Source organism: Dipodomys merriami, unplaced genomic scaffold, assembly GCF_024711535.1.
Source record: "Dipodomys merriami isolate MVZ:Mamm:240054 unplaced genomic scaffold, mDipMer1.0.p SCAF_24, whole genome shotgun sequence".
NCBI classification, from domain to species: Eukaryota; Metazoa; Chordata; class Mammalia; order Rodentia; family Heteromyidae; genus Dipodomys; species Dipodomys merriami.
Window position 1 is genome coordinate 19,156,320 of NW_027203826.1, and position 18,997 is coordinate 19,175,316.

The 18,997-nt window shown below is 45.9% G+C and overlaps 1 protein-coding gene across 1 annotated transcript; it reads right to left on the reverse strand.

The window, feature by feature from the left end:
- Window positions 1-615: 615 nt before the first annotated feature.
- Window positions 616-2,557, reverse strand: Ier5 (immediate early response 5). The gene has a single exon (XM_070034316.1). The coding sequence runs from the start codon at window positions 2,231-2,233 to the stop codon at window positions 1,295-1,297; it is 939 nt and encodes a 312-aa protein (XP_069890417.1). The 5' UTR covers window positions 2,234-2,557; the 3' UTR covers window positions 616-1,294.
- Window positions 2,558-18,997: the final 16,440 nt, after the last annotated feature.

Below are 18,997 nucleotides of genomic sequence, written 5' to 3' on the forward strand. Positions count from 1 at the left end.
CTAAATTGACTATAGAAAGGGCAGTTGTAGTCGTACCCATTTCAAGAAACTGCTGGTCACTGATATTAGTATCTAATAGCAGTCTTATGGTATGGGGATGGGGGGGACAGTACATGTGTCTCTCCTGATACTCAGTGAAACCAGTGAACAATGTCCTTGGTCTGTGAATGTCTGATATTAAGAACCACACCTTTAATTTTCTAGCGCAGACCTTGGCACCCCTCCCCCACTTTGCTGGAAAACCCAGGCAGGTGATTACAGACAAGGAGGCAGTGAAGTTGCTTCAAAATATTTAATACGTGTTAGACACGTAAAGTTACATTTTTATACAAAAATCAATACAAGGAAGGAGAAAATACTGTACAAAAACCTTATCAGCTCCCCCAACCTTTATACAACAAAGACTGGAGTCACCATATCTACAAACCCATAAGGTCTTTCCACATAGGGCTTGTCTGTAAACTCTGTTTCATTAAACACTTTTTTAAAAGCACTGTGTAGTTCTGAGCTAGAGCTTTTAAAAATATATCTTTTCTCTATAAACTCCGTATTTCCAAGCTTGAACTCTTGGGTGAAGTTCATCAAGCTTTCCCTCCCTCCCGCCCCCCCCCCCCCCCGCCGTGAGGAGATGAAGGTCCCTTAATATTCCCCTTTCCCCAGAGTAATCACAGGGTCAGAACGTTTCTTCTGTGCGAAGATGGTGGGGAGGAGAGAAGGAATGAGAGTCTCCGCTGCGGGCTGCTCCCCGCCAGTGGCAGGCAATCCGGGGAGGAGGCCCCTCCCGGCTCGGGGGGGGGGGCAGCTCAACTCGCACGACAAAGGTGTGTAAAGTCCCCTTCCTCCCCGAGATCAGCCGGGGAACTCCCGCGCCCCCGCCGTCAGCCGCTTCCTTCTCCGGGCGGAGGGCGGAGGAAAGTCCCTGTCAGTCCCCAAAGTCTCAAGCCCCGGGGAAGGGGTGGTGCGTTCCAGGCGGACAACAACAACAACAACAACAAAAAAAAAAGTCTAAATTCAACAAGACGGACTTACAGACACACACGTACACAAAAGGTTAACGATCGATCGTCCTCTTCCTAGGATTAAGCCTCCGACTCCAGGTCTCCCGCACGAGCCTCGAGTCTCGACACAGCAGGGCTGCCAGGCCGGGGTCAGGGTGCTGCCCCGCAGCCACCAGTCTCCCCCGACGCGCACGGCGCCTGCCGTCTCGGGGCGTCCTCGCCGCCGGGAGAGGCCCGGCCCTCACTTCGGGGACGCCCGCTGCTCAACCTCCACCCCGCCGCCCGGGACCTGGGGCTCAGAAGGCCACGATGGCTGTGCTCCAGGGGTTCATGTCTCTCAGCACCGGCTTATCGCAGCAGATCTGCCCCGGCTCGGCGGTTTCCGGACCGCCCTCCCCGGCCTCTTCCTCCTCCCGGCCGCCCCCGGGGCTTTTCCGTAAGAGTCCCGAGAAACTGGAACCGAAGATGCTGATGAGGTTAGCCACGTTGCCCGTCTCCATCTCCTCCTCGCCGCCGTCCTCTTCGCCGCTGCAGCCGGGCTGCTCGCACTCCGAGTGCCGGCGCGGCTTCTTCTGCGGGGTGGCGCCGGGCGCCGGGCAGCCCGCGTGGCCGCCGCCCACCCCCGCCGCGCCGCGCTTCCTGGGGCCCACGGCGGGCGGCGCGGGGGCTGCGTCCTCGGCGGGCCGGGGCGCGCAGCGGCAGTCAGCTCCGAGGGACGCGGCGGCCAGCGCGCCCGGCGGGTCCTCCCCGGCGGGGGGGCAGCCGCACGGACGGCGCGCGGCCCCGGGCCCCTCCGAGGGCGGCGCAGCCGGGCAGCCGCCGGCCGCCACGCTCGCCGCTTCCTCGCGGCTCCCGCCGGCAGCTTCGGCCGCGTCCTCCGCGCTCCCCGCCCGCGGCGCGCGGGAGGTCTCGGGGCACCCCGGCTGCGGCTGCTCGGGCTCCGGCCAGGCGACGACGTGGGCCGCCGGGGGAGGCGGCTCGCCCCAGCCCGCGGGGGGCCCGGACGCCGGCTCCCCGGGCTGCTGCGGCGGCGGCGGCGCCAGCGGAGTCCCCGCGGGGCCGGCGAGGTAGAGGCCAGGGCAGGGGTCGCTCAGGTAGACCTGGCGTGCGCTGCGCAGCACCAGCGAGACCAGAAGGTTCTTGTGCAGCTTGATGCCGCCCCGCTGGACCCGCGAGTTGTAGATCTTGCCCAGGGAGATGCTGACGATGCGGTGAGCCTCCAGCTTGAACTCCATCCTGCCTCCTCTACCCAGGGCGAGCGTCGAGGTGACTGGACCCACCCCTGCCTCCGGTCCGGTGGCGACAGGGAGAGCGACGAGCGCAGACAAGTCCGCTCCGGGGGCGCGCCCTCGACAGCGCTCCGAAGAAAAACGACTCCGAGCCGCGCGCGCCAGCCGGCTTCAGCCCCCTGGCCCCGGACAACCGCTTCCTCCCACGTCCGGTCGCTCAACTGAGGTGCGCTGCGCCGCCCCGCGCTTTATATAAGCTGCTCGAACGCCAATCACGGCGCGCTGCCAACCGTTCGGGGCGGGCCGGAACGCGTTTGTGTGCTGCGTGCGGCCAATCAGAGGCTGAGGGAGGAGCTTCAGCGCTCGTTCGAACGTTAGTCCCGCGGAGCAAGGCCTTAAAGGGGTCGAAGATGAGTGGCCACCGGCTAGTGCTGACCGGGCTTGGGCTCGTGGGGGTTCGCGGGTGCGGGGCTTGTTTGTTATGAAGGGTTCTGGCTCGTGCGCTGGCTTACTGGAACCAAAGTAAACGGGGCCATTCCAATTTTCAGTGGACTTTTGGTGGTCTCTGCTCCACCACAAAGTCCTGATCCTTCCTTGGCCAACCGCACATCCCTTTTCCTCCCCCCTCCTTCCCACCCAGTCTAGGCCTCTACTCCTGGCCAGCCACCCCGCCCCCCCTTCCCACCCAGTCTAGGCCTCTACTCCTGGCCAGCCACCCCCTTCCCACCCAGTCTAGGCCTCTACTCCTGGCCAGCCCCCCCGCCCCCCCTTCCCACCCAGTCTAGGCCTCTACTCCTGGCCAGCCACCCCGCCCCCCCTTCCCACCCAGTCTAGGCCTCTACTCCTGGCCAGCCACGACAGCACTGGAGGCAATGGCGGTACAAGGCCAGGGACGCCCCTGGGTAGAAAACAGTATTACTGCCGGGCACTTGGCAGTGTTACTTTGTGATAAACCCCTTGGCCTACTAGTCTTAGCACACTTACACACTCTTAGCATCTGACTAGTCGAATCCCGTTGTTTGTAAAGAGGTTCCAGAAATGTTGAGGTTTTTGTCCTTTTGAGGAATTGGGACTAGGTACAAGGTGGTTGGTTCTCACCTAAGGCCGGCATCTCTTTGTCTTCTAGGTTCTAGAACAAGCCCAGATGCTGCTACATGGTTTAAATGGAAGGTTTTTTTTTTTTTTTTAACATGTTTCTCCACAATGATTTTATTTTGTTATTTCTTTAGTGCCGGTCCTGTGGCTTGAACGCAGGGCCTGGGTGCCCACTCTGCTGCTCAAGCCTAGTGTTCAACTACTTGAGCAGCTCCACTTTTGACTTTGTGGTAGTTGGTTAATGAGGGATAAGAGTCTCAGGGACTTCCCTGTCCGGAGTGGCTTTGAACTGAGAATCTCAGATCTCAGCCTCTGAGTAGCTAAGATAATAAGCATGAACCACAGGTTCCTGGCCCTTGGTAATAGACTCCTTACCACAGTCACTGACTGGTAACTCTTGGGAAAACCTAACAAGTTCTGAAAATACAAATAGAGAAGTCATGAACTCCCATAATGATGGCATAATTTTATTTTGTGTCAAGGTAAAACTGTAGAAGTGTTCTAGAATTTTCTAATTGGTCAACAATGTAGTCCATCCACTGATCCTTATAAATACAGGATCTTAGGGCAATAGAATTGTATAGGGTCCTGAACTAGGATGATAGTCATTCTAATTAGTACCACTACAGCTCCACCACAGACCTTCCTGATGACTCCGTATATAATCTCAGGATCCAGGCAGGCAGATGGCTCAAGCCTGTACTACTTAGAAGGTAGAGATGTAGGATTGAGATTCAAGGCCTTCTCCAGCTTCAGAAAGCTTAGCTCAAGTAGAGTGCCAGACTGGGAACCACTGAGTTCAATATCAAGTACCACCCTGAAAATAAGTGAATAACCTCAGGGACCTGTAGTTTCAACTCTAAAAGGGACAAATCACCTAAACATCTACTTCATTATGCAGAAAAGAAATGAAAACTCCCAGCTTCAATCTGAATAGTAAAATGAAGCACAGCTTTCTTGGAGTCCATGGGGAACAGTTGGTTGATGATGCACCAGAGTTTGGTCAAGCTATGTATTTGTTTAGGAGGAATATTAGTGAAAAGTGGGCTAGATCCTGGCCAGTTCACCATCATGAAACCTTTGAAGATGTGATGGTTCAGTAACATTACCTTTGCCAACAGTTGTGGCTGGAAACTCAAACATCGTCTATGAGACTAGAATTTTTACCCTCTAGAAATTTTCAGCCCACATACAAAAGCAGATAAAATAATTACAAGAATAAACACAAAACAAATATAAGTTGAATAATGTTTTCTTCTATTTTTTCTTTCTTTGAGAGCTTTTAGCCACAGGAGTGTTTAAGCACACAGGATTCAGATCCCAGCTCCAGTTCTGGCTCTGTGCCTTTTGGAAAGATTTCATCTCCCTTGCCTTACCTGTGTCTTAGAGTTTTTCATAAGACAAAACAAGATAATACATATAGAATTGTTAGTGCAGCACCTGGCATACAGTAAGTAATCTATATGTTAGTTATTAGAGCACATTGGCACACACAAGAACTTTGTGCTAAAGGATAGAGAAGGTTTGAACAAAGAAGATGCATTTGAGGAGGGTATTGAAAATCCCTGAGGTAGAATCCCATAAGTTCTGAGCTAGGATTATAGGCAAGAGCCATCAGCACCTTGTCTGAGTAATTAAGTACTTTGCAACTACATATGAAGATGGCATAGGGAATCTCACAACTGTTGATAAAAGGGGCTGGGGAGACATGGAAAGAAAACAATGGAGGTGATTCTGATTAAATATATAATATCTGTATATCTGAAATGCTATGATGAAACCCTTTGGTAAAATTAATATATACATAAAAATAATGACTGGAAAGTTAAACGGAGCTTAACTGCCAAAATAGTTGGCAGGGAGTAGGGAGCTGGTACCGGCAGGAGCAGGTGGGTAGGGCTAACAGAGAAAAGATGAATGAGAATGAATGTGGTCAAAGTAGTTTATTTCCATGTGGGAGAATACAGAAATGAAAACTTGTGGAACTCATTTTAAAAAGGGAAGAAAGTGGAGATAAAGAAGAGTTAGGAGAAGAGATGAGTTTGATTGTATACATATGTGGAAATGTCATGGTGAATGCTCCTTCACTGTACAACTAATGTATGTATCTCTTAAAAGGCAAAATGTGGTGCAGGAATATCTCATTTGGTAGGTATTCTTGGCACATACCCAAAAGTTAAGTGGGAGAGTTTAGAAACCAAAGCTGGGGCTCCACTGGAAGGGCCATGGATGTCTCAATGAAAAGACAGGGCCACAGGAATCTACTTGCCGAGTAAGAAAACCAGAGTAGATTCTAGAGCAGGTAGTGCACAGAGATCCTTTAATTGTAAAACCCTTATTTGCAGTTAGGCTAAGGGTTATGTCATAAAGGCCTGAACTAGGTAGAGAGAATAAAAGTGAAAAAAGCCAGGAAACAAAAACCTCCAGCAATATAGAATGCTCCCACTTACTACCCACAAAGGATATTACTAAGACTCATTGTGTGTGTGTGTGTGTGTATGTGCACAAGCGCACGAGTACGTGCACACACTTGAACCAGGGGTCTTGTGCACTTGCCTGTTTTTTGTTCAAGGCTGGTACCACTTGAACCATACAATCTGACAGATTTGTCTCAGATTTGTCTACCCTCGATGGCTTTGAGCTGCGGTAATCAGACCTCAGCCTCCAGGTTACTAAGATTATAAATGTGAGCCAATGGCCCCTAGCCCAATTGTACTTACATTTTGTTAAGTTTTTAAAATCTATGTTATTTAATTTCATTAGAAAACTATTACCTATATAAAATTTTTGGTCTACTTTAATTCTCTCAGATGAGAAATACTTCATGTCATTAAATTGAATTAGATATATTCTTTATTATGTTTCAGGAACAATACCTCATCATTTCTATAATAATGCACCTCTTCCTTACATTTATTTATCTGAATAACCACGTAATGAGTGTCTTTTCTCCCACACTCTGTAATTACAGTTTATATAAGTGTAATTTATAGTGTTAATAACTGGATTCATTATCTAATCTTTAATTTATTTCAAATCTCCCTATGATGTGATAGTTCCACGATAACTAGATAGCGTGGTTATCAAAGCATTGACAAAGTCACTTTTGTTTTTCTGGTCCTGGGTCTTGAACTCAGGGCCTGGGCACTATCCATAAGCCTCTTTGTGCTCAAGGCTAGAGCCCTATCATGTAAGCACAGTGCCACTTCTGGCTTTCTCTGAGTAGTTTATTGGAGATAAGAATCTCACAGATTTCCCCACCTCAGCTGGCTTCAAACTGCAAACCTTAGATCTCAGCCTCCTGAGTAGCTAGGATTATAGGTGTGAGACACTGGTGCCTGGCTGAATGCACTTTTTCCTCAGCTCTTCAACTCAAGGCTAGTGCTCTACCACTTCCAGCTTTTTCTGCTTATGTGGTACTGAGGAATCAAACCCAGGTCCTCATGTATGCAGGGCAAGCACTCTACCACTGAGCCACCTTCCCAGCCCCCGAAGGCACTTTTTGATTATCATATGTTATTTTGCATCTTTTTTTTTCTCTTGGATGCTTGACTTCTACAGAATTCTTTATATTCATGTAGCTTTTGACTAGAGGTTGTCACCAAAACCTTTGCCCTTTTCCTCATTTCCCTTACTTAGAACAATATCACTCTCTTGTCCTAAATTTTGTATCTTTTTTTTTGTCAGTCATGGGGCTTGAACTCTGGGCCTGAGCACTGTTCCCTCAGCTCTTCAGCTCAAGGCAAGTGCTCTACCACTTTGAGCCACAGTGCCACTTCTGGTTTTCTGGTGGTTTATTGGAGATGAGTCTCACAGACTTTCCTGCCTGAGCTGGTTTAGAACTGTGATCCTCAGATCTCAGCCTCCTGGGTAGCTAGGATTATAGGTGTGAGCCACCGGCACCCTGCTTAAATTTTATATCTTAATGATTGCCTTTTTCATACTTTGTCTCCCTTAAGATTCTCAAGGAATCAAATTCCTTAGAAAGTTGAGCAAACTCATTAAAATGAGTCTAGCATCCTCCTAAATCCAAAATGGTAAAACACCACTGTATATAACCCTAACCTATGCTGTTCAGTATGGTGGCCACTAGCACATGTGACTGCTGAGCACATGAATTGTGGCTAGGACAACCAAAGCAAGAGGTTTGAACTGTAGTCAATTTGAATTTAGGAATTAAAACTGAACCATTTTTTCCCCCCTGAAATACAGTTGTGTTGTATTTTTGAAGTTTGAAAACCTAGCATCCCAACTGATATGTGCCCTAAATATAAAATATTCAACACATTTATTTCTTTTTTTCCTCCTCCTCCTCCTCCTCCTCCTCCTCCTCCTCCTCCTTCTCCTCCTCCTCCTCCTCCTCCTCCTCCTCCTCCTCCTCTTCCTTCCTCCTCTCCTTTTTCTCCTCCTCCTCCTCCTTCTCTTCCTCCTCCTCCTCCTCCTCCTTCTCTTCCTCCTCCTCCTCCTCCTCCTCCTCCTCCTCCTCCTCCTCCTCCTCTTCCTCCTCCTCCTCCTCCTCCTCCTCTTCCTCCTCCTCCTCCTCCTCCTTTTCCTCTCCTTTTCCTCCTCCTCCTCCTTCTTCTTGAGACACAGCTTTGTAGTTTAGCTGGCCCCAAATTAAAAATTCTCCTGTCTTAGCCTCCCGAAAGCTGACTTTACAAGGGATACATCATTATACCTGGCTACATGACAAGTTTCAAAGATTTAGTATCAAAAAGAAAATGTAAAGTATCTCATTAATAATCTTATAGTGGTTACATGTTGAAATGGAATTTTAGATGAGTTAAATAAAATATATCACTGGAAGTAATTTAGCCAATTTCTAAAACAAGGTTTTCCCCCCTAGTACCAGGATTTGAACTTAGGGCCTCAAGCTTGCTCAGCTTGCTCTACCATTTGAGCCATACCTCCAGCCCAGGCTGGATTCAAAACTCAGTCCTCCAGATCTGAGCTTCCTGAATAGCTAGGATTACAGGTATGAGCCATTGGTGGCAGCTCTTAATTGTATTTCAATTGGACAATACTGCCTTGAGGACAAAAAGGAGCTGGGCACTGGTGGCTCACCCTTGTACTCCTAGCTACTCAGGACACTGAGATCTGAGGATTACAGTTCAAAACCAGCCCAGGCAAGGAAAGTCCATGAGACTTTTATCTCCAGTTAACCCCCAGAAAACTAGAAGTGACACTGTGGCTCAAAGTGGTAGAGTGCTAGCCTTGCGCAAAAAAGCTCAGGGATAGCACCCAGGCCTTGAGTTCAAGACCCAAGACTGACAAAAAAGGCAGGGATGGGAAGCTTCAATATACAAATATGTACAAACATCTTGTAACAGCTTTGGTAACAAGTAACAAATAACATCTTTGGTTGGAGAAGAAGGAAAGGAAAAGGAAGACAAAGGAAGCGAAACACAAGCCAGTAGTAGAGTCAGAGAGAAAAATCAGAGTGTAAAAATGCCCAATTGGTCTATTTTTTTTTGTATGTTTGAAGTATTAGGTTTGATCTCAGGGCCTTGCACTGGTAGGCAGATGTTCTACCATTGAGCCACAACTCCAAGCCTGAAAGTTCTTTCTAAAACTGAGAAGCCACAGAGCTACAGAAGCAAAATTCTACTTATCTGGATACAATGATGAAGAAAGTTTTGCAATATCATATTTTAATTCAAAATACAAGCATATAAATGGATTTCAAAGAGAACACTTCCTTGGATAACACCATTCTCCTGGGGGTTTCTTCGGGTGAGTCTATTTTCTCTTCTAATGTTCACTTGGAAGTTGCAGGACCATTTATTTTTAATGTGCTGTTTTCTTCCACACAAAAAACTTTAGTGGCTTCCTATGACCTTTACGGCAAAAATCCAATTTTCTGGCCTAGTCTCCAGAGTACCACACAATATATTGTCAAGATGAACTACCAGGAGCCATGAACAAAGCTGGAGCTGAGCTGGATGCCTGGCAGTTCACTATAGCTGCACATTTAAATCACCTGGGAGCTTTTAAACATCCAGACACCCAGGCTTTACCAGATAACTTAAAATCAGAGTCTCTGATAGGAGAGACAAGCATCAGGGATTTTTACAGTAGCCAGGTACCAGTGGCTTATGCCTAGATTAATCCCAGATACTCAGGAAGCTGAAATCTAAGAAGTGAAGTTCACAGCCAGCCCAGGAAGAAAACTCCTCCAAACTCTTTATTTCCAAAGAAGCAGCAAAAACAAAACCACCCCCCGCCCCCCCCACCCCCAAAATGGAGATAGTAGAGTATCAGTCACAAGCAAAAAAGCTCAGTGAAAGCTTTGTGTACAAGCCCCACTACCTCTATAGTGATTATACTATGCTAACAGAATGAGTAGTCTAGCTTATTGTTTCAGGATCAGATGTAAAATTCTGATTCTCTAAATGCAGGCAAACTCTTCCAGTATTTTTACTAACCCGAGGAACATAAATGCCCTAAGCTTTTTTTCAGCGAGGCAGAGCTAACAAAAAGTGTATCACTTACAGCCAGGTGCCTATGGCTCACACCTGTAAACCTAGCTTTTTTTCTGCCAGCCTGAAACTGCCAGCCCTGGGCAGAAAAGTTCATGAGGCCACTTCTAACCAAGAGCTGGGCACGATGGTACTCACCTGTTATCCTAGCTGTGACAGGAAGCCTAAATTAGATGGATCATGGCCCAAACTTACACCAGGGCAGGAAATAAAATCTTATTTCAAAAAATCAGCATCACAAAAAGGAATGAAGTCATGGCTCAGAAGTCAAGTACCTGCCTAGCAAAGCAAAGCCTGAGTTGAGTTCAAACCCCAGTACTTCCTCTGCTCAAAAATAGTCTATCTCTTAGGGCTCAGAGTGTTTCTTAATGTTAGAGCCATTCTCAAGCATATAAGAAGCCCAGTATACACAACACACACACACACACACACACACACACACCCCACCACCACCACCACCACCACCACCACCACCACCACCACCACCACCACCACCACCACCACTACCACCATCACCACCACCACCATCATCATCATCTCATTTCCTCAACAAAATACCTTTTAGCCTCCTGCCCTAATTCTGTACCTTACTTCTTCCAGAAAGCTTTTGATGCCCATTGGTGTATAGTTCATTCACATGTACTCTCTTATTCTCTTCCTCTCTCCCTCCCTCCTCACTCTCATAACCCAGTATTTGTTAGTTAGAACCATAATACAACTTATTATCTTGTGATAACCCTTATTTCTCTGCTTTGCATTTTATTTACTCACATATTATTCATTGATCTTTTTATGGGTTTATTTATTTCCCAGTAACATTAAAAGGTGCTGGGAATTGTAACTTTGCATTTATTTGTGCCTGCCTCCCCGATACTACTCCTCCACCTTGACACTGCTATGTGTATGTCAATGAATAACTATTGAATATCTACTCAATAATTATTTTCAATTCTGAAACCAAAGCATTCAAATGCAGGCAAGTAGAGGATAAAAAAAAGAGTATGCCACCACCTAAATCACTCTATTAATGTATTAAGAAAATTATCCCCTTGAATACCTTCTCTTACCTCATCATAAGCATTCATGACCCTATGTTATATCATTTCCCTACAAAAGGTGTTTCCCACATAAAATGAGTTGATTTTAGATCAGTGGTTTGTTTCTTTGGCCATACTATTTACGAATATGTGATTTTTATTACTGAGAAAGTAGTGGCTTGCCTACTCTTCTTTATCACATTGACTGTGAGTTAGTGAAAGCCTACTGGGTAGGAAGTAGCTCCTACCAGGGATACTCTAGTGAGGATATGTCATGAACAGGCAACCGATACATCTTTCAGACAGAAGGAAAGGCTAGCCCCTCTCCTCTCTCCTATTCAAACTGCTGTGGCAATAGAACATTGTTTAGGTCCATTTTTATCCACACAGCTGATCTCAATTCTTTTTTTCTTTCTGTCTTTTTTTTCCTTCTTCTTCTGTCAGTTATGGGGTTTGAACTCAGGGCCCGGGCGCTGTCCGTAAGCTTTTTCCACTCAAGGCTAGCACTCTACCACTTTGAGCCACAGCCCTACTTGGTCATTGGAGATAAGAGTCTCACCGACTTTCCTGCCCAGGCTGGTTTTGAACCATGATCCTCAGGTCTCAGCCTCCTGAGTAGCTAGGATTACAGACGTGAGCCACCCAGTGCCCAGCTAGCTTATCTCAATGAATGTTCCTTCAGCTCAAAAACCCCAAAATCATTAACCCATCTCATGTTCATTTTGACTAAGTAGAATGATTAATTACTTACACAAACACTCAATACCTGCCCCCCTCCAGTGTAAAAGGGAAGTTTCAGAACTGTTGTCTAACCAGCAGCAAGCATGTGGATTAGCAGACCTAGATTTGTAAGACAGTTTGTGAGCTCTTCTGAGGACAAATGGTTGTAAAACAGGTAGATTTTCATATCCTTGCCTTACCACAAACACTAAAGAGGTTCTCTGAGTCCCACTCCTCTCTTTACCAGAAGCAAAAAACAAACAAACAAAAAACCAAAAGGAAATAAATTCCTCTGATGTTCCCAGAAAATACCTAAAAATATTGTTTGTTTGTTTTTAAAGTTGTCTTTTAAAAGTCAAGTTGGAGCCGGGGATACTCGTTCATTTCTCTAATTCCAATACTTGGGAGGTTGTGGCCAGAGGATCAGGAGGTGGAGGCTAAATGGACTACATATTGAGAAAAGACGAAAAAGAAAAAGTAGGAACTCCAATAGGGCAATTGGTTAGCACTCAGTGCGTACACAGAAGAAAAAATAGCACCGGAAGTCCTTCCATAGGAGAATTGGCAAGAAAGAATGAACTAACCCACTATGATTGGTGTCATTGCTCTTTTAAGAAAAGTAAGATTTTGGTTCCCAGTTTCCGGCCTCCTCCCCACCACACCCCACTTCTGTCACAAGCTGACCTAATGCTGAGAAAGTTTCAAAGTCATGAGGGGCCTCTGAGGTCAGACTCCCGAGGAGCTTTTCCTCAGTCTGGGTCACTTTCTGTTTGCTTTTGAGCTTGTCCGTGTCGCGTTGGAGTCTATGTCACTGTGAATGTTGAGTCAGTGTGCCTGGGTGGGATTGTTGTCAAGTGTGTCAGCGTGGGGGGTGGGGGGCAGAGTCTTGGGTCTGCTTAGTCTGGCGGTGGTTTGAATAAATGCTGTTGTCACAGTGGAAGGCTGAGCCCTGTTGTCTCTTTTTAGTTATCATGGGGCATTCCTGTGATTATTTTTGCTTCTTTTGTTTTTGAGTCTTATGTGTGACATTTAAGCTATCTTGATTGGTGCCTGGACCAACATTATGTTTGTTTTATGTGTTTCTAATTGTGGAAAATAATTAGATTTGTTATTAAAAAAATCAAGTATGTGAAGTGTGTGTGTGTGTGTGTGTGTGTGTGTATGTGTGTATGTGTGTGTATGTGTGTGTATGTGTGTGTGTGTGTGCGCGCGCGCTTATACACCTGAAGAAGTAAGGGCGCCCTTGTCCTGTTCCCTCTCACATATGAGACAGTAAAATAGAATGAAGCTATGGCTTGGGTCTTTTTTTCCTTTTCTTTTTTTCCATGAGATCTGACTAGACTAGAAGGGCTTGACAAACAATTAACAACCCTCCCTGCTCAGCTGCCGTTTCCCAAAATAGCATCTCCTCTGCTGCCAGGGTAGATGGGGGCCTTCAGGGGAGGAAGATACAAAGGTGCCCTCTTTATGAAGCCTGAATGTCTGTGAGATCCTGAAGGCAGAGGGGAAACCCAGGGGATTAAATTAGCAGGCAGCCCAGGCTCCACCTGGAAGGGAAAGAGATAATAGGTTTTAAAGACAGGAAGCAGCTTGTGCTCCAAAATAATAATTTTCAAAAGCAACACCTGATGGATGCTGGGAGGGGTCCATCCCCCTATGGCACCCCCACCCCAATCTTCTTCATCATTTCCAAGTGAAATTGACCTTTGAAACTTGGCCTTGTGAATGAGCCAGGTTGTCTGGTATTCCTACAATCCTGCTCTACCTTGCCCCCATATTTGGATGTACTGTCACAGCCAGCCCTGTCATAAACCTGATTCCTGGTTACAGAAATTGCTCAACACCAGGTCTTGAAGAGAGTGATTAGGACAGATGTTGCTTTGTCTTCTGCATATTCTGCCTTGTCCTTGGTCTGTTTTCTTCCTCTCCATGCCTCCAAGAAAGAAAGGGAAGGAAAGGAAAGAAGGAAGGAAGGAAGGAAGGAAGGAAGGAAGGCAGGAAGGAAAAGGAAAGGAAAGGAAAGGAAAGGAAAGGAAAAAGGAAAGGAAAGGAAAGGAAAGGAAAGGAAAGGAAAGGAAAGGAAAGGAAAGGAAAGGAAAGGAAAGGAAAGGGAAAAGAAAGCTCTTTTCTCTGAAAGACTGCCTCTCGCTCCCACATGTCAATGGGTTCTGCCAGCCCAGGCTCTCTGGGGTCCTGAAATGTTGCTTGTTTGTGCATGGGAAGAGAAAGCACACAATGAGCTAAACAAAGGAAGTAGGCAGGCAGCTCACCTTTGAGAAGGTCAGGAGCCTGAAGAAAAAGGAAGGTACAGAAATACAAGGACTCAAATATGTCCCCAAAGGAATAAAAGATTATACATATCATATTGGATTCTGGATTTTTGTTGTTTTTAAATTTCCTTCAAGCTATACTCAAGGGGAATTAAAACAGCCCTCAAGAAAGGTCTGGCCCATGAATTAACTCACCATGAGCTGTAGCTGCTGGAAACTATAGACTTGATTCCTTTGTTTTGTGTGCATGCTTTCACTCTAATCATAGGACTGTGTCCCTCTGGATTGGGAATTTGAGGTCAGAGGGCTGGTCTCATTCTGTATATGCGTGTCCTCAGCACCTAACATATTACTGGGTTCAAAGAAAGCACTCAAGTGTTCAAAGGATTCTTTTTTTTTTTTTTTGGTCCGGTCGTGGGGCCTGAACTCTGGGCCTGGGTGCTGTCCCTCAGCTCTTCAGCTCAAGGCTAGCGCTCTACCACTTGAGCCACAGCGTCACTTCTGGCTTTTTGCTTATGTGGTGCTGAGGAATCGAACCCAGGGCCTCAGGCATGCAAGGCAAGCACTCTACCACTGAGCCACCTTCCCAGCCCCTCAAAGGATTCTTAAAGTTGGATGGATGCATGGATGAATGGGTGGATAGTGGGTAGATGTGCGAATGGATGCATGGACGGATAGTGGAAGAGATATTTGGAATACTCACAAATCACCTTTTTCTTCCAATAGTCTAGGAAAGGAATTACAAAGTTGGCAAATTTTCTTCTCACAAATAGGTAAAAAATAAAGGACATGATTAACATGAAGATTCCAACAAGATCCACTCCTCATTATATCCGCATCAGTGCCTAGTGCTATAGACGATAAGCACAGAGTTACACTCAGCATATGTTCATTGAATTCATGATGTAGAAGATAAATAGCTATTCTACTTTGAGGAAGAGCTTTCCAGAAAAGAGAATGAAAGAGTATACAGCAATGTCAGTATAAGGCACTTGGTGACACCCTTTCTTGCCTTATTATGCGAAACATCGTAAAAGAGAGTAAACCTAGTGAGTACAAGGGATATTTTGGCCACCCTGGAAGGGCTTTCTACATAAGGAGAGTGGAATGGAAATATTTACGGTGTGGTATCTCCAAAGGCTGCCCTGTATAGGCAGCTGGGGCCCACTCAGGTGTTAGATATTTAGATCCAGAGAGGCTTCATTCTCTTTTGCCTTGGCAAGGACATGGCATGCTAGAGGGATAGTAATTAGGGAGGAAGGTCAGCTTCAGAACAGTGCGCAAAATAGAATCCTTGCAGCCCAGCGAGCAGAGCTTCTGCTCTGACCCAGGGGTGATAACAGATCTGCAAGGGGCAGAGGCAATGCTAAGCAAATACATGGTTGTGTATATTGGTGTATCACCAATTTGTAGTCTAACAAGATAGCTCATCCTGGGATTTGTCGTTCTGCTAGCTTTAAGGCCTTTTTAAATTCAATATTTCTTTGTTCCTCAGGCCCTGGGGTAGGGGAAGCACAAGAGAGCTAAGATTTGCCTAGATGAGTTGTGTTACCGAGTTTGGAACATAGAAAATGCCTAGAAGGTATTAGAAAGGGCAGTTAATTGGTTGGGTCCTGAATATGTTCATCTTGAGCAGAGCTCTGTTAGTACCTCATTAGCACATTAATTCCGCTGACTATTCTCTACAGTCCTATATCACTTAATATCCTGAACATTTCTGGAGGTGGTTGTTGCAAAAATCAAGTTGTATTGACTAGAATTGCAAACTAAGATACTTGGCTCAAAAGTCCTCTTTGCAAGCTGGGTGGGCGCCAGTGGCTCACGCCTGTAATCCTTAGCTACTCAGGAGGCTGAGATCTGAGGATTGCGGTTCAAAGCCAGCCCGGGGAAGGAAAAGTCCGTGAGACTCTTATCTCCAAAAAACCACTCAGAAAACCAGAAGTGGTGCTGGGGCTCAAGTGGTAGAGCGCTTGCCTTGAGCTGAAGAGCTGAGGGACAGTCCAGGCCCAGAGTTCAAGCCCTGTGACCAACAACAACAACAAAAAATCCTCCCTGCTCAAATTCAAAGATAAAGTTGTAACTGTGTGCCTGAAATACTGACTTTGGTTCTTTCTGCTTAGAAAACAGAGGTTGGTCTGGGTATCTTCAGGGCTCTTTTGTAAGTACACAAGAAGTGAGCTGCCAGCATTCCACCTCAGTGTCTAGCTGTGCAAGAAGTGATCCATGGGGACCAGCGGGGAAGGCAGTGTCCCCATCTCCACACACCCACCCCTGCTCCCTGGTGGCCATCAGAAGCCTCCAAACATGCTTAGTGTCCGATTTCTATCTGTGTTATTTGTTGAGGTGTCTCTGGCCACACCTGGGACAGTAGCCGGCACATAGTGAGGCTCAAAAATATTTGTGAAGTGAAAGTCTTACACTGCCCTCACTACTTTTTTGACTGGCTCAGAATGCTATATAGGGGAGTCCAAGAAAGGACTTTCAGGGGCACTATGGCATTGACTGCAAAGAGGGACACCCTCAGGAGGACCCTGGGAAGTTGGGAGTTTCTGGGTAACCTGCTTAGAGACAGCAGGCCACTAACAAACATGGAAGTGGTGACAGAAGTGTGCAGAGCACTGAAGAGCAGAGTGACCTGGACGTGAGGTGGAGGCAGCTAGCTGAGGCTCGCTCTTGGGAACTGTGGTAATAAAGATAAGGAAAAATCTTGAGTAGAGAGAAAAACACAGGAATTTGGGAGCTCCCCCCTCTCCTCCCTGGGGCTTGAACTCAGGATCTGGGCGCTGTCCCTGAGCCTTTGTGCTCAAGGCTAGCATGCTACCACTGGAGCCACAGTTGTTGTTTCTTCTTCTTCTTCTTCTTCTTCTTCTTCTTCTTCTTCTTCTTCTTCTTCTTCTTCTTCTTCTTCTTCTTCTTCTTCTTCTTCTTCCTCCTCCTCCTCCTCCTCCTCCTCCTCCTCCTCCTCCTCCTCCTCCTCCTCCTCCTCCTCCTCCTCCTCCTCCTCCTCCTCCTCCTCCTCCTCCTCCTCCTCCTCCTCCTCCTCCTCCTCCTCCTCCTCCTCCTCCTCCTCTCTATTGGTGATAAGAGTCTCACAGACTTTCCTGCCCATGCTGGCTTCCAAATGTGATCCTCTGATCTCAGCCTCCTTAGTAGCAGGCATGAACCACTGACGCCCAGCTTTGGGAGGAATTTTGAAAGCTGAGAAAGATGTATTAAAGGTCAAGACATTAATTGAGGCACCCAAGAAATAGAAGGCTAGCCTAATAAGCATGAGGGTCTGAGTTAAAGACCCATTATTGCCAGAAAAAAAAAAGAGATAAGGAAGAGGAGGAAGAGGGAGAAGAGAAGGAAGAGGAGGAGGAAGAAGAGGAGGAGGAGGAGAAGATAGAAGAGGAGGAGAAGGAAGAGGAAGAAAGTAAAAAAGGAGGGAGGGAGACAGAGAGAGAGAGAGTGTGGGGGGGAGAACAGATGAGCAAGTCTTTATGCACAGGAAGACCATAAAGAATTCAACAGCAGTCCGTCAACAAAGCAATGAAGGAACATCTGAAAATCTCCATTGTCTGTGAGGTTCGAGGCAAGTGGTGTGAAATCGAGTTAGGGGTCTGGAAAGGAGTGAAGAGCGTTTGGAATCCTTGTTATGGACCAAATAACCAGAGTAGATCTGTAAATATAAATAGATGCAAAGTAGTGTTCAAATCTGGCCAGCATGTTAACTAAATATGTGAATAAATTCCATGTGGAACTGCCCCTAAGGGAGTCTGTAGTTCACTGAACTTTGTTTATTGGGTTAACTGATGGTCCCTTTGGGAAGGAAGCATTAGTCATACTACACAGCGGCTTAAGGTTCAAATTATTTTGAGCTACTCACCACCTAGTGGTGACAGTTTTCAATCACACAGGTAAAACAGTGGTGGCCACAATGATGGTGACATCACATTGTGACAGACAATAGCAAGATCCAGGCACTAAATACCGTGGGCTTTTTCTTCCATGCAATTTTAAACCAATAATAATGATTTCATATTCCCCCAAACAAATAACACTTAGTGTTATACTATAAGATTACCAACTTCTAATAGTACAAACTTTTCAGATTATGTGTTAATGGATTTCCTGCAGTATCATAATTTCCAATCTTCTGACCGTGAACCAAGTGGGATTAAAAGAAAAACAAAAACCCACATTTATTTTGGATAGATGGAACAATGGATATATATATATAACTATATATGTCATGCATATATAAATACATATATTGTCATACATAGATTTATGTGATGACCACAACAATCAAGAGATAACACTGTTCCACCACAGTACAGGCCTATCTTCTGTTAACCCTCCCTCGACCATCCCTCATCATGGCAACCACTGGTCACTTTTCTATCTCTATAATTTTGTCATGTTGAGAATATTATGCAAGTGGAATTATATACTAACCTTTTACGACTGGCTTTTTTTCACTTAGCATAATACCTTTTGGATTCATCCAAATCATTGCACCTCTCAGTGGTTTATTCTTATTGCTAAGTAAGATTCCATAGCAGGGTTTTCCATTGTTTAAGCATTCACTTATTAAGAGACATTTTCAACTGTTTCCAGATTGGGTTATTACACCTAAAGGCTGCTGTAAACGCTCATGTACACATTCTAATGTGGGCAAAAGTCTTCATTTCTCTAGAGTAATGTCCAGGGGTGACAGTGGTGGGTAAGTGTATATTATGGGATTGTTTGTTGTAGTGCTTGGGATCAAATCCAGGGCTTGGCACATATTAGACATGCACTGTACTATACCACTGAGTTTCATCTGTAGCTCATAAATTGAGGAGGTTCTTTTTTTTTTTTTTGCTTTTGGTGATACTGAGATTTGAACTCAGTGCCTTGTAACTTGCTAGGCAGGTGCTCTATCTTTTGAACCTCCAGCCAGCCCTTCTTTCTTTACCTATTGCTTAGATGTGGTTTTTCTTTTTTGATTTTGTTGGCTTAGACTGTGTGGGTGACAGATGCTCACCATTCATCATTCCTAGCTTAATGGCTGAGTTGGGGATCTCACTTTTTGCCTGGGCTAGCTTTGAACACTGATTCTCCTGATCTCTGACTTCCAAGTTAACTGAGATTACAGGTATGAACAATTGTATTTAGCCTAAACTGAGTTTTTCTTGTTTTACA

Excerpts from the sequence above, each read along its gene's own strand:
- Ier5 (XM_070034316.1), bottom strand. The coding sequence starts at position 2,233 with ATGGAGTTCAAGCTGGAGGCTCACCGCATCGTCAGCATCTCCCTGGGC.